We start from the raw sequence: 25227 nt of genomic DNA on the forward strand, positions 1-25227 counted from the left end.
TCCATGCCCCAAGTATTACTACTTTTCCCTAAGTTCTTTGTAATGTGATAATTTTCCCCCTTTTTCCTGCAGGTACTTAATTTGGATGGGTTATAACAGTGGCTGTTGACATGGGGGTGTGTAACAAAAAGGAACTTTGGTTTCTTTCCATGTAACACTTTCTGTAGCATTTGTGACACGATCTTGCTGCTATCTCAGAAGGGAAAAGGCAACAAATGAGAGACAGAAACAGGAATGACAGAGGTCTGGCATAGCTTATAGCCCCACCTCCCCTGCCTGTGGGGCTGCTGCCCACAGCAGGTACGTGTGATCTTCTCACTGGTGAGTACAGTGCTCAACCCAGGCTTGCCCTCTGTTTCCCTTGTCACTCCTTTTTTACTCATTTCCAGGCAAATTGGTTTTGACACCTTTTAACTGTGGTTTTCCATCATTCCTCAGGTATCTCTCAGTCCACAGGCACTGATAATTCCCATCTGCAAAACCAATTTTTTACTTCAATTTTTGAGGTCTTTCTGTATAGGGGATTGATTCAGTACTCAATACTTCTTGCAACGAGAACATAGATTTTGTGAACCACAATGCCAATTATTCTCATAATTTAAACATTCACTTATAACCCAGCTGCCATGCCCAATGTGGGGATGAATCAAATAAAGTATACAGCATAGTATTAATGGTAATTTCCCTTCTTGCCTGTACAAGTCACAGGCTAAGGCCAGACTATAAGAACTCTTTGACTCAAACACTCCCGATCCTCCTGTTTGAAGTGGCAGTGTTCCTCTGCCAAGGAGGTGTCGGAGGCGTCTCAGGGCTTATTCAGGCAGGGCTTAGAACCAGTGATGCAAGCTTTGCCTTATTTCTCAGTTAGGTGTTATTCTTTGTACCTGCCTTGGATCATGTGGGTCTTCCCAAACCATTACCACCCAGTCCTGGTTGAAAGTCAATTTGGTATCACCCGGTTTAGATGTGATAGTCCATTCCTCACGTTTCTTCACAAATTCTTTTATTTTGCTGTCATGAATTCACCCTCTTTCCATGGTTGGGATTGCTGCTTTAGTAGTACCTGGAAAGGACTTCTCAATCGCACAGTGTTAAAAGAAAAACAATTCTGCATTAACTTTTACCATTAGTTTTCTTCAAAACTTTCTGGGTTTAACTAAAAACTTTTTCTATAGCTGCTTCTTCTTCTTGTATCCAGCTCTGCTAATTGCTGCAGAGGCCAATTCTTCTTCCTGTGAGCTATAATTAGTTAAATAAAAAAAGACTAGCCCAAATTTAACACAAGATGTATCACATCTCTTGGTTTTTTGCTTTTTAGGCAACATCTAACTGTTTTAGTCTTACAGACCCATTCTTCAGAACAAAAGCCTCCTTTTCTTAATAACAAAAATCAGAAGGAAAAAAAAGAAGTCTTGTTTAAAAAAATAAACCACTTTGTGGGAGTCAGCTATCTCTCTTTGATCTTATCTCTATCGGTGGTCCCGATCTCCCTGTTTTTCACAGCTTTGGTTTTGACTCTGTCCTTCATCACTCCCCTCCCCTTGTTGTGACTCTGTCTAGCAGGAATGGGGGAGAATTTACAAATATCGACGGTATGGGGACTTTGGGGTGTATTTCGCTCTCCCTCTCTCTCTCGCTTTATCTTTTCCTTTCTCTCTCTTTCACTCTCTTTTTCTCTCTTCACATTTCAACATCCACATTCCAATATCAGTCCACTTTCTAACATTAGTCCTACATCCTGGAGAGGTGAGTCTGCCAATCACCTCTCCCTCCTTTTCCAACTTCCTTACAAATTTAATTACTTTTGTTGAATGTATTCTGCAGGCCTGTAATTCACAGCACCCTCCACCAAGGGCTACCAGCTACCCACAGCTGACAGTGCTAAAACTAAAGACTTATTTTGCTGTCACAATTTTCCATTCACAAGCTTGGAAGGGTTGTAGGAACAAGGTAAACAACAACTTACTTCCAAAGTGACCTTGCCTGCACTAAAAAATTTAAGGCAATCCTTGTTGATGCAATATAATTTGCAAAGAAGCCAAGGTTTGATTTGGGAAGGGCATCTGAGGACACAGAGCATGAGTTTTACCAATCTATAATTTGAAGAGGGAATAGACAAAATGTGGATACACTGGGGGAGATGGCAAGTAAGGAATTTATCTCTGCAATACTCTCTTTTTGACTGCCAGGAAACACTGTCTAAAGAGGTTTCTACAGTACAAACAATAACTGGATGGGAAGAGGCACTCCTGAATTTAAGCTTTGATGTCAAAGTAGGAAACTGCCCCTGAGCACTGCAGTGCTGGAGCACCCTGCCTGCAAACTCACCAGAGGCAAGCCACTGCTGCCACGCTGCAGGGCTGCCTGCAGCACAGAGGGAACCATGGCCAAGCCCTCCCTGCAGGCCTGGGTAATCCACACAAGGAATCACAGTTGCTTCATAGCTCTCTAACTCATCAAAGAAATAGGAAACTGTAGTAAACAGAGATCTCCCTCACCATCTTTTTCATATGTCTGTGTCACACACCCACTGTGATGCTGAAACTAACAAATTAACAGTTTACATTAGAAGATACTGAAATTTTTCTTCATCTAGCTTTGTAGGTTCCCTTTTCTATATGTAGCCACCTCCCATTCTGGGAAAAAATGAGCCCTATGTTTTTTACAAATGTTTTTTATGCACATTTTTAATTGCTGTTCTAGATACACTGCAAGTAGTTAGCACTTCCAGAAAAACTAGCAAACAAACAAAACAAAAAGACTAAGAAAGCAAAATACATTTGGGTACTTGAAAAAGGACTGGTTGGAAGGAAAAATGTTTCTCATTGACCTACCAAGGAGATGGTGTTACCTTTAGTTTAACTTTACACACTGAGAACACTTGATTGAACAGCCTGCATTGACTCAAATTAATAGCAGGTTTTGCCATGTCACAGCTGTAAACTAGTTTTTCAATCCTAGAGTACAGTAAGTTATGTCTTTCAAGATAAAAATCACAATGCAAATTGGAAGAAATTTAGCACAAAATTAATTTACCTCCAAAAGTCAGTTTATGACTTTCCTCTACCAGGATTGCAAAAGCTGCTGTAGCTTGAATACACACTGGCCAGCCTTGATTTTCTGGATCCCAACATCTTTGATAAATAAGCCACGGGTCTCTTTACTCCTCCCCACTCTTGAAACAAAACCCTATGAGCTACCCCCCTTTCTTCATTTACATACAGATGAAAGGGTTTTGCTAGTGCAGGTATGCTTAAAGTTGATATTGGGGCTAGTTTTAACTTCTTTTTTCTTAGTTTTTCATTATCCTTTTTGGTCCATTTTATATAATCTCCCTCTGTCAATTTTTTTATTCAAAAATTTTACTGCCTGTGTATATCCTTCAATCCACAATTTATAATATCCCAATAATCTGAGTAGCTTTCTGATTTCCCCCTTTGAAGGGGGAGGGGGAAGGGATAGAATCCCTGTGTTTCATTCTGGGTTGAGCTTTCAACTACCCTTCCTAATCAAGTGTCCAAGATATTTTACCTCTGATTCTACAAATTGCAGCTTCCCTTTTGATACCTTTAATCCCTTTTCCCCACGAAAATTCAAAAGCTTTATAGTAGCCTCTCTAACTTCAGCTTCAGCTTCCCCAGAAAGTAAAAGATCATCTATGCATTAGATAACTTGCATTCCAGGGGGAGTGGAGAAAGTTTGTACTATTGTTTCTAAAGCTTGTCCAAATAAGTTTGAGGATTCTGTAAAGCCCTGTGGTAGTTTTGTCCATCTTAATTGCTGTTTTCTCCCAGTTAGTGGGTCCTTCCATTCAAAAGCAAAGATAACTTGCTCTCCTGGGCCAATGGGCAAGCCCAAAAGGCATCTTTAAGGTCCACTACACTAAACCACTGATGCTGGGGAGGAACTTTACTTAAAAGAGTGTAAGGATTTGGTACCACTGGATAGCGGGTCTGAGTTCTTTTGTTAACCTCCCTTAAGGCTTGTACCAGTCTATAGCTCCCATCAGGCTTCTTTACTGGGAGTATTGGGGTATTATGGGGAGACATACAAGGTTCTAATGTCCCATCCTTTATTAGTCCTTCTATTACTGGCTTTAAACATTCCCGTCCTTCTAAAGATACAGGATACTGCCGTACACGTATGGGACAATTTTTTTTTCCTCAATTGTAATCTTTATGGGGTCAATATTTAATCTTCCCCTATTTCCCTCCCCAGCCCAAACTTCCTTGTTAATTCTTCTTCCATCCTCCTGGCCTAGTTTTAAAAGTCTAGCTGTCATCTTCCCATCTTCTGGAACAACCCCTATTCCTAATTTCACTTGTAAATCTTGTCCCAGTAAATTGCTACCTGCCCCTGGGACCAAGAAAACATCCCTCATCCAAAATCTAGTTTCTCCCTCTATTGCCACATTTTTAATAACGGGTACTGTGAAACTCTCTCCTTTTGCTCCTGTTACTTTTACAGTATCTTTGCTTACACTATAACCTTTTGGAATATTTAACATAAAGGTTCTTTCTGCCCCTGTGTCTACCACAAATTCCAATTCTTCTTCTTGGGGACCCACTCTTAAAGTTATCTCAGCTTTCCCCACCTGGACCCCACCTGCGCCCCCCCCTCGGCCCCATGGCCCCGCGAGGGGAATTTGGGGAGGTGGGAGTGGGGCAGCGCCAAGGCCGGGCCCCCCCGCGCTGTCCTGGCGGGAGCGGCTGCAGTGGGGACCGAGTGCGGGCGGGAGCGGCCGAGAGCCCAGCGCTGCCCCAGCCCGACCTGCCCCAGCTCCATCCCTGCCCCTGCGCTGGGATGCTGTGGGTGTGGGGGGAAGAGGGAGCCGGCAGTGGGTGCTGGGGCTGGGGGCAGGAGGAGAAGGGAAGGAGAAGCAGCCTTGAGGAACAGAATGGTCAAACGATGCAGGTGGCAGGAGAGAGTGGGATTGTGCAGGAGAAGGAGGAATAGCAGGAGGAAGAGGAATCTGTGGAAGAGGAGAGACACAGGAGGAGGAGGAGCAGAAAGAGGAAGCAGCAGAAGGTTCCACCCCTCCCTGTGTCTGCAGCCTCCCCCCAGCCCCAGGAGCGCTGCTCCCCCCACATGGAGCAGGTGACTGTGGAGGGGGATGCACAATTTTCATGGGGTGAATCTTGGTATTGCTGAGCTTTCTTGGGCTAAATGTTGGTGCTTTGGTTTTATATGGGAGCTGAATCTTTATCTTTTGGAGGAGATTTTTGCTGACTTGTGATGTTTGGGGAGTTTTTGATTTGTGTTTTGAAGTTTGTGGGATTTTTGGGCAGAATCTTGGTGTTTTGGAGGTTCTTACAAACATAAGATTCCCAATGACTTCCTGAGATCAACTTGGGCAAGGAGGAACCTCCAGTCCAAGGTGCTCTCCTCTTGTTTTTCCCTCAAACCAGGATTTGTCATTTCCAGGGCGTGGCTGGATGGAGGAGGAGCAAAAGCCCCGGAGATGCTGCAGGAGGAGGAGCTGCAAACCCAGCCCAGGGAGCTGTGGGGAGGAAAGAGCCCCCCTGAGCCAGGAAGGCAGGCGGAGATCCAGGCGGAGCTCGGAGCTGGTGGAGAAGCCTCATGGCAGGGAGAAGCCCCACAAGTGCTTGGAATGTGGGAAGGGTTTCAGCCGGAGCGCAGGCCTGATCCAGCACCAGAGGATCCACACTGGGGAGAGGCCCTACGAGTGTGGGAAGTGTGGGAAGGGGTTTCAGAGCAGCTCCAATCTCCTCAGACACGAGCGAAGTCACACAGAGGAGAGGCCCTTCCGCTGCCCCGACTGCGGGAAGGGCTTCAAGCACAACTCCCACCTCATCTGGCACCGGCACTTCCACACCGGAGAGAGGCCCTACGAGTGTCCCCAGTGTGGGAAGAGGTTTCACACCAGCTCCGATTTCCTCAGACATGAGCGGAGTCACACAGAGGAGAGGCCCTACCACTGCCCCGACTGCGGGAAGGGCTTCAAGCACAACTCCAGCCTCACTGTGCACCGGCGCATCCACACCGGGGAGAGGCCCTACGAGTGTGGGAAATGTGGGAAGAACTTCAAAGACATGTCTGGCCTGATGGTGCACCAGGTGCTCCACACTGGGGTACGGCCCTATGAGTGCTTGGAATGTGGGAAGAGCTTTGGGTGGAGCTCTTCCCTGAGAAGACACCAGCGCATCCACACCAGGGAGAGGCCCTACGAGTGTCCCCAGTGTGGGAAGAGGTTTCAGACCAGCTCCCATCTCCTCGTACATGAGCGGATTCACACAGAGGAGAGGCCCTACCGCTGCCCCGACTGCGGGAAGGGCTTTAAGCGAAACTCCCACCTCGCCATGCACCAGCGCATCCACACCAGGCAGAGGCCCTACAAATGTGGGAAGTGTGGGAAGAGCTTCTCCATGTGCTCAACCTTGACCACACACCAACGAAGGCACCACTAAGGGAAGCCCTGTGAGTGCCCCGAGTGAGGGAAGAGAGTGAGGGAAGAACTTGGAGTGAGGGAAGAGAGCGAGGGAAGAGCTTGGTGTGCTGCTGCAGCTCCATCCCCCATGGGAGGATCAGGGCTGGATGATCCCCAGTGACCCCCGTTGGGCAGAGCCCTGCTTATCCGTGGTCCTGGTGATCCCTGTTGGGTGTGGGGAAGGTTTTGGCTTCTTCTCCTTGTGCTGCTGTGATTTGGGTGGGTTCCCATGGATGGGGGGTGGGAGTGGTGAGTGGGGGGTTCTGGTGCACTGGGGGGGGGGGCTCATGGCTCGGGGGGTCCCAGTGCTTTGGGGGGGATCGGTGAAGAGGGGAAGCAGGTAATGGGGGGATCTCACTAAATTGGGGGAGACCCTGATGATAACAGGGGGTCCTGGGAGATAACGGGGGGGTGGGTGGGAGGGAAAAGACCAAGCCCTAAGGGACTCCCCTGGTGCTGATGAACCCCCCGTGCCCCCCCCAGCGCTTGGGGTCTGCCCCAGTCCCAGCACTGTTTCTGGGGGTCCCACAGCTCTGGGGGGTCAAATGGGAGGGGGTGGAACCTCTGTGATGGGTGGGGGGCACAAAGGGGGGTCCGGGTCCAGCGCTTGGGGGGGTCGGAGCACGAGGGGGGCCTGGTCCCTGTCCCGGTGCACGGGGGTTTTGCTGCCGGGGTTGTCCCGGTGCCTGGGGGGTTCCCAGGGTTCAAGGGGGGTTCGGTCCCTATCCCGGTGCTTGGTGAGGGGGGGGCAGTTCCCGGGGGGCTCCCACTGCTCCGTAATTTTGAGGTGTCGTAATCCAGAACATTCCTCTGGCTGCCAGGATGGCTCGAGACCCTGGCAGGCGGCTCAGAGACCTTGGCACGGTGTCAAGAACAACAGTGGCTTTGGTTTTAGCCCCTGGAGAAAATTGCCAACTTTGTATGAGGAATTACAAGGTACAAGGGTTTGAGTAGCGTGGTAGGTGAATTAACACAGGGTGGAAAAGTAAAATTTTAGGGTTTTACAATACGGGGTTTAAGGGAAGAAGATGGAGGGATTTGGGCGTGTCCTGACTTTCTGCTCCTTCTTCTTGCCCTCCATGTCTTGCTGAGATGATGACACTATTCTATTCACTCTCCAACATAAATTATAGATATTGGCACGTTAATGTAAACACAGTACAGGTAGTTTTTAGTGTAAAAGGTAAACAGCGCCCTGAGGGCAGGGAGGCTGCCACAGACCGAGCTGCCAGACAGAGCTCAGCAGAGCAGACAAAGCGTGTTAGAGACAAGGGAAAATAAACGGCCCTGAGAAGCAAAGCTCCACATCTCGACTCCTTCTCTGCCCGCGTGGGCTGGGAGAAAAGGACTTTTCACAATCTCAGGGTCATCTCGACCACCAGAAAACCGAGGGGGGGTCTCCACTCGTCCCAGTGCCTGGTGAGGGGGGGGGTCAGGGCTCGAGGGGGTTCGGGGGCACTGAAGGGGGTGCGGGTGCGGTTTTTAGGGGGTCCTGGCACCCCCCTGGGCAGGGTCAGTGCTCAGCAGCGGGGGCTGCCTGGGGACCCCCCGGCCCCCAAATCCCAGCCGGGTCTCCTGCAGGGCACTGAGGGGAGGCTCGTTCACCCCCCTGCCCCCACCAGCGTCGCCACACGCCTTCCCAAAGTGTCCCCAAGTGCTCCCAAAGTGCCATCAGGATGTCCCCGAGTCTCTGCAGAGGTGACACCGGCCTGATGACAGCCCAGTGGTGATGTTGCTCTGTGCACAGCAGCCTCGGGATGTCCTCCATGGCTCTTTGGCACTGCTCGGCCACCACGCGGCCACCGTGGCCAGGAGAGGGACAGAAGAAGAGGGTGTTGATGTCCCCAAGTGTCCCCAGCAGGTGACGCGTGGCCAGGCGGGCACTGGCCTCCCACAGCTGCTCAGCCTCGGTCACTGTGGCCACCAAGGCTGCACGGAAATCAGGGGACACCTCCATTGTCCCCTCCAGGGCAGCCTCGATGTCCCCGAGCCGGCGCTGCAGCTCCCGGGGGAACGCGGTGGCTTCGTCACACGCGGACACCAAGTCCCCCAGCAGCCCCAGGTGCAGCTCCAGCCGCTGTCCGCTCCTGATGGCCGCATCCCTGCAGGCGTCGCAGAGCTTGGTGGCCCCCTTGGCCAGCCGGGCCCAGCTGTCCATGAGCCTGTCCAGGACACACTGCCAGGCACTGGCCAGGGCTCTCACATCGGCCCAGGTGGTCCCTGGGGTGTCCCCGAGGTGGGCCAGGGTCCAGCCCAGGGAGGGGACAGGGCGGTGGCCCAGGGAGGGGACAGGGCGGTGGCACAGGTAGGGGACACGGTAGTGGCGCAGGGCGTCCTGGAGGTGAAAGATCAAGGTCCCCACAGCCACGCGCAGGAACTCTGGGGACACGGCCAGCAGCACGTCCCTGTGCGGCCTGGCCACGGTGGCCATCAGTTCTCTCAGGGTGGCCACCAGCTTGCCCAGTGTGGCCACCACGGCCACCATCGCCTCCAGCAGCTGGTGGGGGGACAGCTTGGGAGGGGACAAGGGAGGTGTCAGGGACCTGGTGGCACTTGTGGCCTCCTACAGTGGCCCCTGTGCCCTCCCAGGGTTCCATTGTCCCCTCCCTGGAGGGCTCTGCTGTCCCCTCTGTCCCTTTGCCACCCCCTCATCCCCCACTGTCCCTCCCTGTTCCCTCCTGCCACCTTCAGTCCCCTCCACCCCTCTGCCCCCCCCCCGTGTCCCCACTGTCCCCTCCTGCCACGCCTCTGTCCCTCTGCCACCCGTGTGCCCCCAGTCCCCTCCCGCCCCCAAGCCGGGATTGTCGCACCTCGTGGGGCTCCATGGCTGCTGGGGACACTCCGGGGAGGGGACACGGCCGGGGACACTTGGGGACACGCGGGAACATGGCTGGGGAGGGAAAACAGGAAGAGGTGACATCATCGCCCCGGCCCCGCCCCACCTTTGGCCGCTTTTGGGGAGTCCTGAGGAGATTTTGGGGAAGTCCTAGGTGAGCTTTAGGGGGTCCCAGGTGAGGGTTTGGAGGGTCCCAGAGGAGAATTCCCAATGATTTGTGGTTTCCCAGCTGCCCAGGTGAGGTCTGGGGGTCCCAGGAGAAGTTTGGGGGTCTCAGGTGAGAGTTTGGGGGGTTCCAGGTGAGGTTTGGGGGTCCCAGGTGAGGTTTGCAGGGTCCTGAGGAGATTTTGGAGGGGTGCAGGTGAGCTTTAGGGTGTCCCAGGTGAGAATTCCCAAAGATTTGGGGGTTCCCAGGTGAAAACAGCTCCGGGGGACCGAGGGGGGAGGGGCTGGGGAGGTTTCGGGGTGTGTCCCATGGGTGGGGGAGGGGCGGTGAGGGAGGGTCTGGGGGAATTTGGGGGGGTGGGTGGGGGCAGGACGAACCCCCAGACACTGACCCCGCCCCCTTGGGCCCCGCCCCGTGTTTTAGCCCCGCCCCTCGCTGCTGGACACGCCCACCGAGCGCCCCGCCCCCTCAGGCCCCGCCCCTCCCCATTCCCAGCTCCGCGTTCTGGGCCCGCCCCCCCTGAGGCCCCGCCCCGAATCAACCTTGGCCCCGCCCCATAGTAGATAGTTTTATCAATGGAAACCAAGAATCGCCACAAATCGACCCAAAATTTCAAACCCAGGCTAGTGGGGGAGCAGGACCACACCTGTGATGTCACGGGGGAGGGGCCAGGTGGGATTTTTAGGGGGTTCTAGGTGGGCTTTGGGGGGGGTCCAAATGAGTTTGGGGGGTCCCTGGTGTTCCTGGGTGGGTCCAAGTGGGTTTTGGGTGGGCCCAGGTGGTTTTTGGGGGGATCCAGGTGTCCTTGAGGGAGGTTCAGATGTCCCAGGGGTGATCCAGGTGTCCCTGAGGCATTTCCAGGTGGTTTTGGGCGTGTCCCAGGTGTTTTTTGGGGGAATCCAGGTGTGCCTGGGGGTTCCTGCTGTGTTCAGGAGGCATCCAGGTGTGCCTGGGAGGGGTCTCAGGTATCCTGGGGGCAGTTCCAGGTGTTCCTCCATGGCTCCAGGTGTTTTTTGGAGGGATCCCGGTGTCCTGGGTGGATCCAGGTGTGTCTGGGCGGGGTGCAGATGCCCAGGTGTTCTGGGAACTGGTGATCCAGGTGGGCAGGCACCCCAACATCTGGGTGGGCTGGGACTCAGGTATGAGGGATCTAGGTGAGAGGAAAGCAGGTGTGAGGGTTCCAGGTGCCCAGGTGTGGGTGGGACCTGGTTATCCAGGTGTGATGTCACCTGGTTATGACATCACCCACCTACCCAGGTGTGACATCACCTCTCCACTCAGGTGTGGTGTCACCTGGTTATGACCTCCCCCCCACCCAGGTGTGACATCACCAGCTCACCTGGCCATGACATCACCTGTCCACACACCCCTCCTGCCCAGCTGTGACATCATCCAGATGTGTGACCTCCAGGCTCATCTGGGCGTGACATCACTGCTCGTGCCCACCTGTCCCCTCCCCTGTCACCTCTCCAGCCCACCAGGTGTGATGTCACCAACTCCACCAGGTGTGATGTCACTCCACCAGGTGTGATGTCACTAAATCCACCAGGTGTGATGTCACCTCACCAGCTGTGATGTTCCCCCCCGTCCCCAGGTGTCTCATCCCCCAGATGTGATAATGTCACGCACGTGACATCACCGTGTCCCTGCACAGGTGGCTCTGTGTCCCTGCACCCACCCAGGTGTGACATCACCTGTGCCAAGGTGTGACATCCGTCCCTAGCTGTAACATTACCTGTGCCCAGGTGTCACCCAGGTGTTACTCAGGTGTTACTGAGGTGTGATGTACCTGTGTCCAGGTGTGCCAGGTGTCACTCAGATGTGGCTCAGGTGTCACTCAGGTGTCACTCAGATGTGGCTCAGGTGTTGCTCAGGGGTCACTCAGGTGTCACTCAGGTGTCACTCAGGTGTACCATGTGTCACCCAGGTGTCACTCAGGTGTGCCAGGTGTCACTCAGGTGTCACTCAGGTGTCAGGTGTGCCAGGTGTCGCTCAGGTGTCACCCAGGTGTCACTCAGGTGTGCCATGTGTCACTCAGGTGTCACTCAGGTGTGCCAGGTGTCACTCAGGTGTCACTTAAGTGTGCCAGGTGTCGCTCAGGGGTCACTCAGGTGTCACTCAGGTGTCACTCAGGTGTGCCATGTGTCATCCAGGTGTCACTCAGGTGTGCCAGCTGTCCCCGCACAGGTGTCCCGGTGCCTGACGAAGCCGTCCCTCCACACGAAGGTGCGCTCGCAGGTGCTGCGGGTGCAGGGCCGCAGCCCGGGGTGGGTTCCATGTCTCGGCAGCGCTGTTTCATCCCGAAGCGCTCGCGGCGCTGCGCGCAGGTGAAGGCCGCGGGCCCAGGTGCAGGTTCAGGCGCCGCTCGCGCTGCGCTGCGAGAACGCCTTCCCGCAGTGGCACAAAACACCTCGGCCGAGCCGCACCAGCTCACCTGGGCGGCAGGTGAGGGCTGCGAGGGGCGGGACCCGCCCCCGCCATGCGGGGCGCGCTGCGGGCGGCTCCGGGATTCGCCGTCCGGGCGGGTCTGCGCGAAATTCCCGAATATTTGTGTGCGATTCCGGCGGTTCTGTGCAAAATGCCCAGCTCTTTGTGCGAAATTCTGCCGGTTCTGGTGGAAATTTTCTTTTGTGTATTAGGACTTTCTTTCTGCTGCCATCTGTGGTTTTGCAATCTTTCCCCGGCTGCAGCTTGTGGTCTTTTATAACTTTGAGAATATTTTTATACAAGCACAACTTATTACCTGTACACTTTACGTAAGCACGAATAATTCCATAACATATATTACAGTAGGGCTGCAGAAATCCTCCTGCAGATCCATGGGGATGCAGAGATCCCCTGTTGGAATCTGTGGTATTGATGGTTCCAAGATTGTAGGAAGTCTCTGTCAGCCCTGCTGCCAAAGAAGAAGTAATAAATCGTCTGTGCTGGTTTCAAGGTTGTTTATTCTGTTTATCTCTAACATGTTCTGCTGCCCTGCCGCAGCTCTGTCCTGCAAGGCAGCGTGTGGGGCTCTGTCCTCAGTGGGATGTTACAAACATTAAATACCAGAAACTACCTGTGCTATATTTACAATAATGTGCCAATATTTGTCACCTACGTTGAACAGTGTGTCCCCAGCCTAAACCAACAGAAAAATGCCAAAACTACAGTGAAACATGGAGGGCATGAAGAAGAAAAAGGACAAGACACATGCAATTTCTTCCATCTTGTCCCCTTTGGGCCACTTATCGAGAATCCTAAAATTTTACTTTTGCACACGTGCCATACTTTCTTATTACTTATATCAAACAGAGCTTGTAATTCATCCTGTAAGATTGAAAACTCTTTTCCATGGACAGAGATCAGAGACAGTGTCTATGGGGGGTCTGTACAGAGGGGTTCCTGACCCCTGCCAGGGACCCAGGACTTCAGGGCAGCCAAAGCGACGCCCTGGACTGCCACAATCCCCCTGCAGGTCCATGGGGATGCAGAGATCCCCTGCAGGTCCCTGGGGATGCAGAGATCCCCTGCAGGTCCATGGGGATGCAGAGATCCCCATGCAGGTCCATGGGGATGCAGAGATCCCCTGCAGCCCCTGGAGGAGCCGGGCTGGAGCTCGGCGATGCCTGAGAGGAGGCTGTGAGCCCGCGGGCAGAGGGGCCCCGCTGGAGCAGCCTGTCCTGGCAGGACTGAGCCCGTGGCACAGTGACCCACGCTGCAGCACTCGGAGGGGGCTGTGCCCAGGGGATGGACTCCGCTCCGAGAAGTTCCTGGAGAAGTCTCGGCCGGGAGAGAGCGCAGGGTGCAGCAGGGAACGACTCCTGTCCCTGAGCAGAGGGAGAAGCCCCGGGGGATGAGCTGAGCATGGCCCCATTCCCTGTCTCCTGCCCTGCCGGGGGAGGAGGTGCAGCTGGGAGCAGGGAGGCGTGGGGAAAGCTGCATTTAAGGCTCTGCACTGACTTCTCCTTCTCCTGCTCCGAGTCTTTGGAGTTTTCTGACAGAAATCTCTCCCCTGCCCCACCCACCCACAGGGCTTCGGGCAGGTTTCCCTTTTCGGGGGAAATCAAAGCGAAGCACTGATGCGCTAAAGAGGGGCAGAAGTGAGGCTCCTGGGCTTCCCGCAGAGGCGGAGGCACGGGAGGCGCAGGGCCGGGAAAGCCGTGGCGGGAGGCGCGGAGAAGTTTGTTTGTGTGGGCAGCTCAATCCCGGCTCGGCCCGGGCCCGTGCCGGGGCTGTTCCTCATCTCCGGCTTTCCCCTCACGCAGCCCGGGGGCGCCGAGAGCGCGGGGCGAGGCGGGGCCGTGCGCAGAGCCCGCCCCGAGCTCGCTGCCATTGGCCGCCGGTGCCGTCAGTCGCGGTTGCGGCGCGCTGATTGGTGGGAGCGGGGCGCGGCGCGGCCCCGGCGGCGGGCTGAGGGCGGCCGTGGCCGCGCAGCGCCGCCATTGGCCGAGCGGCTGTGCGGGCCCGGCAGCGGCGGCAGCGGCGGCAGCGGCCGGAGCGCGGTGAGGCGGCGGCGGCGGAGCTCGGAGGCGGCCCCGGCGCAGGTGGGAGCCGCGCTGGGCTCTGCGGGGGCTCGGGGCCGGCTGCGGGCGGAGGGGGCGGCAGGGGGCTCCGGCGGCTCGCCGGTGCCGTGTCCGGCCCGTGCCGGCCCCGGGCTGAGGGCGCTGCGGGAGCGGCTGCCCGCGGTCTCCTTCCCGCCGGGGCCGGGCAGGAGCCGCTGCCGGAGCAGCGCTGGCTCGGCCCGGCTGCTGTGGGTAGGACAGAGGGGCTGCCCCGCGGCCGGCAGCGGGCGGGGAAATTCCCGTCGCCGGAGGTTTGTGTGCCCGGCGGAGAGCGAGGAGTCCTGTCAAAGTGACTTTATTGCCGAGCAGGGGCAGAGGCCGTGGGGCATTTGCCGTGCGCTCTCTGCCGTGCTTGTAGCCCGCAGCCTCCTTTTTATCCTCATTTTTCCGGCCGCATCTCCCTCTGCCTTTGCCCACCGGCTGAGTTCCTTGGAAGGTTCCGACTTCCCGATGCGCCTGGAGCCTGTCCTCGTTAATGTGCACCCTCCTTTTGTAGAACAGCCGATATTCATGGCTCTGTTAAGTCTTTGTTCTTCTCCTCGAAGTTCGGGAATGTGGCGGGACTATGAGCAGCTGTCTGGGTCAATTTGTAACATTTATTGGAACTGATGGTTTCTCCCCTTCTCTACAAGTGCCTGGCCCTATTTCTAGGCAGATTCACTCCTTGACTCTGTTTTGTTCTTCCCGGGTCCTCTTTGGTTTTGGGATTATTCTCGGTGCCCTCATTCCCTGTCCTTTTGTAGCCGTTTGTGGATCAGGAGGCCTGGCTGCCACCTGCATGCCCTGGCTCAGCTGCTGGATGAGCTGCACTGCCAAGGTGTGGAGCATGGTAAAAAGATGAGAGTTGCTGCAGCACAGAAGAGGAGAAGCAGCATTCGTTTAACCCCTGGTCTGCTGGGGAGCCGGGGAACCGTCTTTCATTTCCATCCTTTCCATGTTTGGAGCAATACATAAACTGCTCTCCTATTTCCTTTGTTATCTTTTTTAGCAGTTTTCTCTTGTCATCTCTTTGCCTACATCAGTTTGAGTAAGTTAGTTTTCCACAAACTTCTGTTTTTTTCTGCCAACAGATAATCTGATCCCATCCCCTGGTGAAATGTTTTGTTCCTCATTTTAGTGGCTTGGTCGGCAGGAAGGTCAGGAGCTGGAGCTGTCTGGTTGTTTCTTATTCCGAGGACAGATTGTAAGCTAATTATGGCATTGAAATGCTAAATGGGTTCTCTGTCTCCTGATAGGAATTTGTGAGAAACGCCAATCACTTGGTTTTTAAAATGTTAGAAGTTTAATACTAGTAAAATGGTTATAAAAGTAGGAATACAATTAAACTAATAAAAATTTAGAGTTAGGACAATTGCAAGACAATAAAAACAAAGACTTACATATGTCTGGATGGTCTCTTGGGCACTTAAGCCACAACAAGCATATCTTGTGAATAAAGGAATCACCCCTAAAAAAATACACTGTTGCATATTCATATATCCTTCATGGTTATGCATACATTCTATTTCAACAAGAAACTCTGTCTTTTGTATGTCAACTGTTTTTTTTAATCCCCACGGCATCCTCCAGTCTGAGCATGGCCTGAAGAAATTAGATTCTTCTAGTAAGAAGACCATAAATTCCTCTTGTCTGGAGAATTTAAGTGTTCCTAGAGCGAATTTAGGTGTTCTCATTTCGTAAACCCTTGCATGCATATTTTCTCTTTTAACTACTAAAGCTTCATTTTATCTACAAAGCTACATTTACCATACTGTTAAAATGTTAATACAGCACAGCTAATCAATATAACATAATACATATAGTAACTATCTGCACAGAGCCATATAACATGTATTTTTCACAAAATCATTTTGGTTCTCAGGTGTGACTGCTGCAAAGTTCTCATGGCCCTGAAGAGTAGATGGTGTGCAGAAAGCAGGATATTGAAACTGCTTGGTATGTAGAAGTAGATAGAGAAGAACAAAGGAGTACTAAGCTGTTCTAACTGCAAGGCCAGCTGGACAGGCATGTATCGATCATAAAGATACTTTTAAGATAATAGTACAAGTCACATAGCAACCAATCATGAGCTTGGCTTTTGCAATATGTACGAGCTAATTAACGAACATATATAAACTGTGTAATCTGTCACAATAAACTGAGACTTGATGATCATGATATCATGAGTCTTGTCTCCCGCGGCATTCCCTCTAACAACTGGCTCCCGAAAGCAGGGACCTGATCCGAGCCTAAGGCGAGAGAGGTGCTGCGTTGGGGTTCGGGTCCTGCAGCTGGAAGGATGGCGAAAGAGCCGATACTCTCTGCTCCGCGCCCTGAGTGACCGCAGCAGCGGGCTCAGCCGATACGTGCTGCCGAAGCCTGAAGGAGCCAGCAACGGTACCGACGTAATCATGGAAAGGCAAGCAGCATATGATTTATTTAGTGCTTCTCTTAGAAAAAGGTAGATTAGGGGGATTGACTTAGATAAGGATCTCCCCTCGCTATTGCATCATGCTGAGTCTTACGGCTTTTTCGTTAACCCCCATAGTGTTCATAAACTTTCAGAATGGAGAAGATATAGGGATAAGTTGTGGGAATTAGTGTTAGATGAGGATAAACCGGGCAAGAAAATGAGTAAACTTTGGAGAGTGGTTGATAACGAATTGTTAATGTGTCAGGCAGAAAAGAGGGCGGTGGAAGTGATACGGACAGCTCTGGAGAAAAATAAGGAATGTAAATCCTCGCTTCTCTCCAGTGAGCCAAACCCTCCGGTTCTCACAAATTTTCCCGTTCCCATCTCTGCTCCTGAAATGCCTGTACCTCCCATAGACACTAGTAGCATTGAGGTGCTGGAAATTGAGATCCAAATTGCTTTATGGCAACGGGACTGGGATCCCAAATTCACTTTTTGTGAACAGGAATCAGGTAGAACAGAGTAAAAGTCTCCAGACTCCAAATTGGGCCGTTTCCAACGGAGGAAAAATACTTTTCGCATTGTTGTTTGTTTGTGAGAGTCCGCTGGAGCAGTGAAGACCTCGGCGTTCACGAGGAACCCAAACGGCGGGTGTGGACGTGGCCGGGGCCGGGAGCTGGAGCGGGAGTGCTGCCTTGCCGAAGAAAAGCGAGCGCAGCAACCCGCGGAGGTTGGAGGTTGGCAGAACTAAGGCAGCGGGCTGCGGCGGTGAGCACCGGCCAGCCGCCCGGGCGGAGCGCAGAAGCGGCAGCGCGGAGCTGCAGGCGCAGGGCCAGACAGAGCGGGGCCGGCCAGCACCGAGCCGGAGGCGAGCCCGGGGCGGAGCGGACATCAGCCGAGAGACGGAAGGCTCCTTGCTGCCGAGCAGCAGCGCAAGGGGGGAGAGGGGCGTTCCTGGGGCTCGGCCGCGCTGGAGCCGGAGCAGGCGGGGCGCGGCCGTGGCGGGGGTGTCTCTTCTCCCATCCACAAGGTGACACAACAAGGACGGGAGCGAGGCGGCGCCGCCCCTCATCTCCCCGCAGCGCCCAGCAATGGCGGCGGAGATGGCGGCACAGTCCTGGTTGCCATGGCAGCGACAACGCCGAGAGCAGCAGCGCCGCCGGTGGCAGGATCGCAACACTACAGCAAAAATTTCAACAGCATCTTCCCAATTTCTTACAAGAGTCAGAAGACGTAATGAAAAAGTACAGCAGTACCGAGTGTTTTCCAAGATACCAAGAAGGATGAACATTATGTGAATCAATGTTATTTCAAATATGATATAGATAAAAATCACTGTATAAAGATAGAAATGTTAGTAATGATTTAATTACCAAAAATGTCTCTGAGAACAAAGAGTTGAGAAAATGTCATCTGATAGAATTTTAGTATTGAGTTTGTAATCTCTGTCTTTGAGTTTTTATAGATAATAATATACAATCAATTAGATAATCAAAAGCATAACATTAAGTTTATCATAAATATAGTTTGTCTTTAGAATTAAGTTTGTTCCTTTCATATTAAACAGAACAATCAAAAACATGAGAAATATGAAGTGGGGTGCACTTCTGTAATACTAACCTCATTTTTCACCCCACGAGTTACTTCAGTGCAAGCTCTCACACAATTAAAAATCCTAGCCTACTGGACAGAAAAATAAATTAGTATTCCATCTAAAATATTAAGTGAGCTTGCCACAAATATAGGTAGTATCTGTCATGCAGTTCTGCAAAACAGAGCAGCTGCCACTAATTTACTTCTTCTAGCCCAAGGTCATAGTTGTAAAAAATTTGAAGGAATGTGCTGCATGAACTTATCTGATCACTCTACATCTATCCATAAGCAAATACGAAAATTGACTGAGCTAACTCAACAATTAAAGGTGGAGGACGGATTGGGTCTAGAATGCTGGCTGAAGGGATTGGGGATCGGACCATGGTTAAGAGACATTATCAAATACAGCATAATAGTTCTAAGCATAATTATAATACTTTTGCTTGTTTTGCCCTGTGTGTTTACTTGCTTACAAGGCCTGATACAACAGCTTTTGCAGAAAATGCTGAATGCACATCTTCTTATACAAAAAGAAAACGGGGGAGATGAAGAGAGCTTGGCAGAAGAATGGTTGTACAGCAGGGGACATGATACTGTAAAATTAATCCAAGTAGGGAGGGCTACGTGACTGCTGCAAAGTTCGCATGACCCTGAAGAGCAGATGGTGTGCAGAAAGCAGGATATTGAAACTGCTTGGTATGTAGAAATAGATAGAGAAGAACAAAGAAGTGCTAAGCTGTTCTAACTGCAAGGCCAGCTGGACAGGCAAGTAGCAATCACAAGCAGAGTTTTAAGATAATAGTACAAGTCACATAGCAACCAATCATGAGCTCAACTTTTGCAATATGTATGAGCTAATTAACAAACATATATAAACTATGTAATCTGTCACAATAAACTGAGACTTGATGATCATGATATCATGAGTCTTGTCTCCCGTGGCACCCTCCAACATCTGCTGGCATGAAGAGTTTTGTCATTAATATCTTGTCCCCAAGGTGCTGGGCGAATGGCTTCCCAGTCAGGGTCCTGGAGCAGAAGTGGCTTTTCAGAGCCCAGCCAGAAATGAGCCCTGAGGCAGCAGCTCTGCAGCGCTGGCCACCAGGCCAGGTGCCAAGGGAGGCTTCTGGCCATGCCCTGCAAGCAGCTGCTGCTGCCAAGGTGCCTTTGGTGCCTCGGGCTGTCCCTGGCACAGCTCCCAGCATGGCACTCTGCCCTTGTGCCCGAGGCCTTCCCTGTGCTGGGGCTGGCCTGGGGCTGTTCCTGCAGCGGGACCTGCCCTGCTCCTGGCACAGGAAAGGCAGTTCCTGCTGGAGCAGGAGGCTCTGCCTGCAATGGGCTCAAACCACTCCAGCAAGGCCCTGCTGACTTCAAAATTGCTTCCTAGAGCAGAATATCCTATAATTGTTATAGATTCTGGACTGTGGAGTAAATAACTCTGGTTAAGAGCTTATTGTCTAATCATGATCAGATTGTATTTATATAAATATATCTGGTATTCCATCATTAATCCTGTAGGAAAAATTGCATTGACAAATTGTTCAATTCTACCTGTCCAATAGTTTATACATAAACCTTTGACAAATTCTGGGGCCGGGATTGGATCCAGTCACTCCCAGTCTCCTCTCTTAAAAGGAATTTTAGAAGTCTGGGGGCCCTGCAGGGGTTTTAGAACCCATGGTGGCTGCTGTGTGTCTCCATCTCATGACTCAGCAGGAGTTTCTCCAATAATGAAATAAAGCTTTTGCCTGAAGATCCCACTCTGCCCATGACAGGAACCCCTGTGAGTACCTGTGACATCCTGGCTCTTTGGCAGCCTGGGGATGTCACTGTGGAGCCCCCGTGAGTGCCTGTGACAGATCGGTGCCTTTGCAGGCCAAGGTGCCCTGGGATGTCACCATGGAATGGCTGTGACTGCCTCTGACCACACGGCTCTTTGCCATCCCCAGAAATGGTTGGGATGGCTCCATGGAGCCCCTGTCTTTGTGTGTGACATTCCAGCTCTTGAACAGCCTGGAGACTCTTGGAAAGTCCCCATGGAACCCCTCTGAGGTCCAGTGACAAATCTCATCCTTAGAAGGCAACCATCACCAGGAAACCCTGTTGCTATGGTCAGTTTCCATGGCAACCATCCCCAACCCCTGTTGCTATGGTCAGTTTCCATGGCAACCATCCCCAGCCCCTGTTGCTATGGTCAGTCCCTGGGCAGCTTCATGGAGACCAACTGCTGGCCCTGCACAGGACACCCCAACACTGCCAGCCTGGGCCTGGCAGCGCTGTCCAAACACTGCTGGAGCTCAGAGAGCCCTGGAGCTGTGACCCTTCCCTGGGGAGCCTGGGCAGTGCCCCAGCAGCCTCTGGGCAAAAACCTTTTCCTGAGATCCAACCTAAGCCTGCCCCGACTCAGTTGCAGCCGCTCCCTCCACTCCTGTCCCTGGGCACCAGAGTGAAGAGGTTCCCTCAGCCCCAGCCAGGGACCCGCTCCCAAGGCTGCTGCCATGGCCACCAGGGCTGGCACAAGCTGGGATGCTCCATTTCCAGGGGCCGGGGTTCAGGAATGGGATTCCCCAATTTCCTGCTCTCGCTAAAACCCGGCTGGTGCTCGTTGCCCTCCCACCTTCCATTGAAGGAAAAAAGGTAAAGATCCCTAGCTGGGATAAGAACAATTTACTGGGAACAGCAATGAGATAAGGAACAAACAGAAACAGAAAAAAAATTGACAACAGAAGGGATAAGAAAAACTACTTACAGGGAAAGCTACATCACCATCAATTGTATCTTCCTGGCCACATGTTTCCTCCTGCATGGAAAGGACACCCGTCTCCTCAGGGAAAGAGAGAGAGAGTCCCTTTCCTGCCCCTGGCAATGACCTGAGGTGGGAGTGAATGCAGTGACAGGGCCATGGCCAGACCCTCATGCCCTTCAATCCCATATCAGGCCATTGGTAGGGGCAGGAAAAGGGACAGGTGTCTTCCCAGCATGGATCACAGGGAACATGGATCACCAAGGCTCTTCCCAATGTGGGTTTTTTAATGGGGGATGAAGCTGGAGCAGTGCACAAAGCTCTTCCTGCAGCTGGGGAACTTTCAGGATTTCCCTTACCGGTGCCTCCGTTGGTGTTTGGTCAAGCCAGAGCTCCAGGTGAAGCTTTTCCCACACTGGGGACACTCGTAGGGCCTCTCCCCAGTGTGGATGCGTTGGTGGCTGACAAGATTGGACTTTTGCTTGAAGCCCTTGCCACAGTCAGGGCAGAGGAAATGCCTCTCCTCGGAGTGAATCCGCTCATGCTGGAGGAGATCTGAGCTGCTGTTAAACATCTTCCCACAAGTGGGGCACATGTAGAGCCTCTCCCCGGTGTGGATGCGCTGGTGTGTGATGAGGGTGGAGTTGCGCTTGAAGCCCTTCCTGCAGTCAGGGCAGCGGAAGGGCCTCTCATCCACGTGAATCCACTGGTGTCTGAGGAGACCAGAGCTGCTGTGAAACCTCTTCTGACACTCAGGACACTCGTAGGGCCTCTCCCCAGTGTGGATGCGTTGGTGAATGATGAGGTCGGAGCTCCGTCTGAAGCCCTTCCCACATTCCCCACACTCGTAGGGCCATTCCCCGGTGTGGATGTGTTGGTGGCTGACAAGGTGAGAGTTGGAGCTGAATCCCTTTCCACACTCCCCACACTCGTAGGCCCATTCCCCAGTGTGGATCATCAGGTGGCGTTTCAGACTCTTGCTCTCCCTGAAGCTCTTCCCACACTCCAAGCACTTGTAGGGCTTCTGCCCATCAGGAAGCTTCTCAGGGACCACCAGCTCCAAGCTCTGGCTGAAGCTCTGCCCACCTTCCTGGCCCAGAGTGGGTCTTTCCTCCTCAGAGCATCCTGGGCTGGGCTTGCAGCCCCTCCTCCTGTGAGACCTCCAGGGATTTTCCTCCCTGTTGGATTCCTGCGCTGTGGAGTTGCTCAAAACGGCCTCTTCCATGAGGTTCTGCTGCAGGGATTTGTCCTTCCTGGTCTCCATCCTCAGCTCCTGCTCTGGGGGAGGAAATGACAAGGAGTAGGTGGGATTTGCCTCCGTGCCACAGGGAAGGGCAAGGAGATCCCCCCAGTGCATCTCCAGCAGGAGGGCACCGGCAGCGGGACTGTCCTGCAGCTGGGGGCCAGGCTGGGAGATGGAGCAGGAGAGAGGGGGAAAAGGGGCACTGACTTCCTCCTCACCTGCCTCGGTGTCCCAGGGCATGTTCCTCTTCCTTGCAACCTTCTCTATCTGGTGAACGTTTGGGTATGGGAAATCCTGTTTTGGGAGGAAAACAAGTGATGAGCACAGTGAGTTTTGTACTGGCTTCAAAGCAAACCAGGGGGAGAGTCTAAGCCAGAATGACAATTGAATAAGAAAATTAAGATCACGGCAATAATAGAGAAACACTGGTTTAAACTCACAGAGTCAGGATGTAACCGGACACCCCGTTGGTCAGGGTGGTGGTAGCAGTCTGATGAAATGGTGACTGCAGTCCGGCTGGAGTGATCAACGTGATTCTGTCAAAGCAGTGATCCTGTAGAACAGTATGGTCTTGCTCGGAAAGTCCAGTGGTGGTTATGGAGCTCTTGTCCTCTAGGAATGCAGTAGGCAAGGTGGTTGTGGTGTTGCAAGGGTGAGATTATATCCAGGTAGGAATGCTTGGTTCCTCCCCCTGGGCGGAGCATCCCACAATGGGATGATGTAATTTTATCAGTCCTGCAGTGACACTCAATGGCCCATTAACAGAAGATGGCCCCTGGAGGGCGTTATCAGGGCTGAGCCATGGAAGAGATAAAGAACACTGCCCCACCTGTTGATAACAGTTTATGGAGATGGGGACTGAAAACACTTTTGGTTACATCTGACACTGTAACCTGAAACAGTGAGGCAATCCCTGCTCGGGGTGGGGGGTGAACACCACCCCCCTTACCCAAACTGGCTCAGGTGTAAAACCCCCACCCTGGGGAGGCCACGCACACAGGGGACAATGTCACACTTGCCCTGCCCCAGGGGAGATCTCTGTCCTTGTCACTCCCTTGCTCTCCCCCCTTTTCTTTTTCTTTCCATGTCTCTCTACCTCACATTTACTGTTCAATAAAATCCACTTAGGATTTGGTCACCTTAGCACCTGAATTGGGGCAGGGGCATCTCTCTAACAATTTTATTAACCAGAGTGCAATATTATTTTGCACAGTGAGTTCAGGGCACTGTTGTCGGACCCCAAGCTCCTTTGACAACAGCCTGGTTTCCTCCTCGCGGAGGTTCTGCCTCTTTCCCAAGGAACTCTTGGAAACTTGGATGCAGCTTCCTCTGAGCAACTTTTAGGAGACCTTATGAGAAAAGTGGAAGTTGTGGGTGGCCAGTGTAAAGAAAATATTTTGTTTTCCTTCTTTGAAAAGTCTGTTAAAATCACTGGAGGAAAGGAACCAAATGATACCAGCGAGACTGACAAGGATCATTCACACCCAAGGTGAGAAAACACAAGGCTACTAAAGTCCTACAAGAAGCCCAGCTCAAGTTATTCCCAAATAACTTCTGAATTCACATGTCTGGGGGGAGAATCATTATTTTCTTCATCCCTGTCACCTTTGTGACAGCTACACAGACCTTTCCCTTCCTTTTAATAATCTGTATTGGGTCAAATTTCCATATTTCTTTTTTTGGAACCTGCCAGCTGTGCAGAAACTGATGAAATTTGGAATTACCACAGAATTGCTTCTGTTGTTGGTCTATTAATGTTTGGGATTTGTTTGTGTTTCCATCAGAAGTGACATGTGGGAAGAGCAAATCTTCCTCAAGGCATTTTATGGAGGGTTAAATTTGATTTCTGCTGAGTTTGTTTTGTCCAGTGCCCAGGGGATGCTCAAGGTGTCTCTAGTTTTGGTTTGGACCTAATTTTCTTCTGATTTGTCTTTATCACTTAAAAACACCTGAAAAATTACTAAAAAGAGTATTGACCAGAGATGTCAGAAGTCCCACCATTTTAGAGGTATTTGAGGTGGAATTTACTGTTTGGGAACATATTCTGGAGGATTTGTGGGTTCTTGGGGGATATATGGGAGTATTCTCCATATCTTTGCACTCCAAAATCCAAGGTGGATTTATCTGTCACCTCAAAATGACTCAATCCCACTCAAAACCCCTCAATCTTACCCCAAAATGACTCAATCCCATCTCAAAATGGCTGGTTCCCACCTCAGTCCCATGCCAAAATTGCTCAATTCCTCAGCCTCCACGATGAGATGGGGTTGGAAGGAGATCGGGAGAAGTGAGATATAAGGGTGTGATATGAGGGTGTGGGATCAGGATTGCGTGGGGACCGGTGGGTGTCGTTTATTTTGATAATAAATAAAACGATCAGAATTATTGATTTCTGTCCCATTCCTTTTCTGTCAGCTCTGGTTTGCTTTTCAGAGTGCCGCCTTCTCAGCTGATTTTGTGACCTCCTGTCCCTGACTGAAAAGCAAGATGTGTTCTTTTTGCCATCTGTATAGCAGTTGTCCTGTGTTAAGTGGGCAGTTTTCCCTTATCTCTTCCACAATCAATCCTCCCTCAGGGGAGACATCTGCTGATAATGGGCTATTGAATGTCACTGCATGACTGATAAGAACTGTAACATCCCATTGTGAGATGTTCCACCCGGAGGGAGGAGCCAAGCATTCCTACCTGCATCTAGTCTTGAGATTCTGGCCCACCAACACAACTTTTCTGGGCTGGATTTTCCCAGAGGAACAGCTGCCTCTTCCTCTTCCTCTTCAGAGGAAGACTCCCATTCCTACAGGATCACTTCTCCAACAGAACCACACCTGACACTCCTGGAGGACTGCAGCCACAATTCCAATTGGACTGTGGCTGACACCCTGTCCAACAGGGTGTCAGGTTTTATTCTGACTCTGTCAGTGTTGTTTTAGTTCACTGCATTGTTTATTTTATCTTTTAATTTTCTTCCCTAATAAAAAACAGTCATTCCTGCTTCCATATTTTTACCTGAGAGCCCCCTTAATTTCAAATTTATAACAATTCAGAAAGAGTCTACATTTTTAAATTTCAGGGGAGGCTCCTGCCTTCCTTAGAAGACACCTGTCTTTCCAAATTAAAACACCTCCTTTCTCTCCTGCCTTCCTTTGCCTTCTCTGTTTCTCTCTCAGTGTCTCCTTTGACCCAGGGAAGCTCTCACCAAAGACCCTGCCCTGATTTCATTCCCAATCCATGAGCTACAACAACCATGGGTGAAGTTATGAAG

At 52.0% G+C, this 25227-nt stretch overlaps 1 protein-coding gene across 2 annotated transcripts in view; it reads left to right on the top strand.

Annotated features, from left to right (window-relative positions):
* The window catches only part of LOC144247634 (uncharacterized), a 748886-nt gene that overhangs the window by 4572 nt on the left and 719087 nt on the right, over positions 1–25227 (top strand). The window contains exon 2 of one of the 2 annotated variants that reach the window (XM_085565290.1): positions 5425–6438. In XM_085565290.1, coding sequence (XP_085421416.1) covers positions 5436–6428 — 993 coding nt within the window. In that variant the 5' untranslated portion in view covers positions 5425–5435 and the 3' untranslated portion in view covers positions 6429–6438. Of the gene's footprint in view, positions 1–5424; positions 7748–25227 lie in introns of those variants that run through there. The other variant, XM_085565289.1, reaches the window with a different exon arrangement.

This window comes from Lonchura striata, chromosome 35 (genome assembly GCF_050655825.1).
Source record: "Lonchura striata isolate lonStrDom1 chromosome 35, ASM5065582v1, whole genome shotgun sequence".
NCBI classification, from domain to species: Eukaryota; Metazoa; Chordata; class Aves; order Passeriformes; family Estrildidae; genus Lonchura; species Lonchura striata.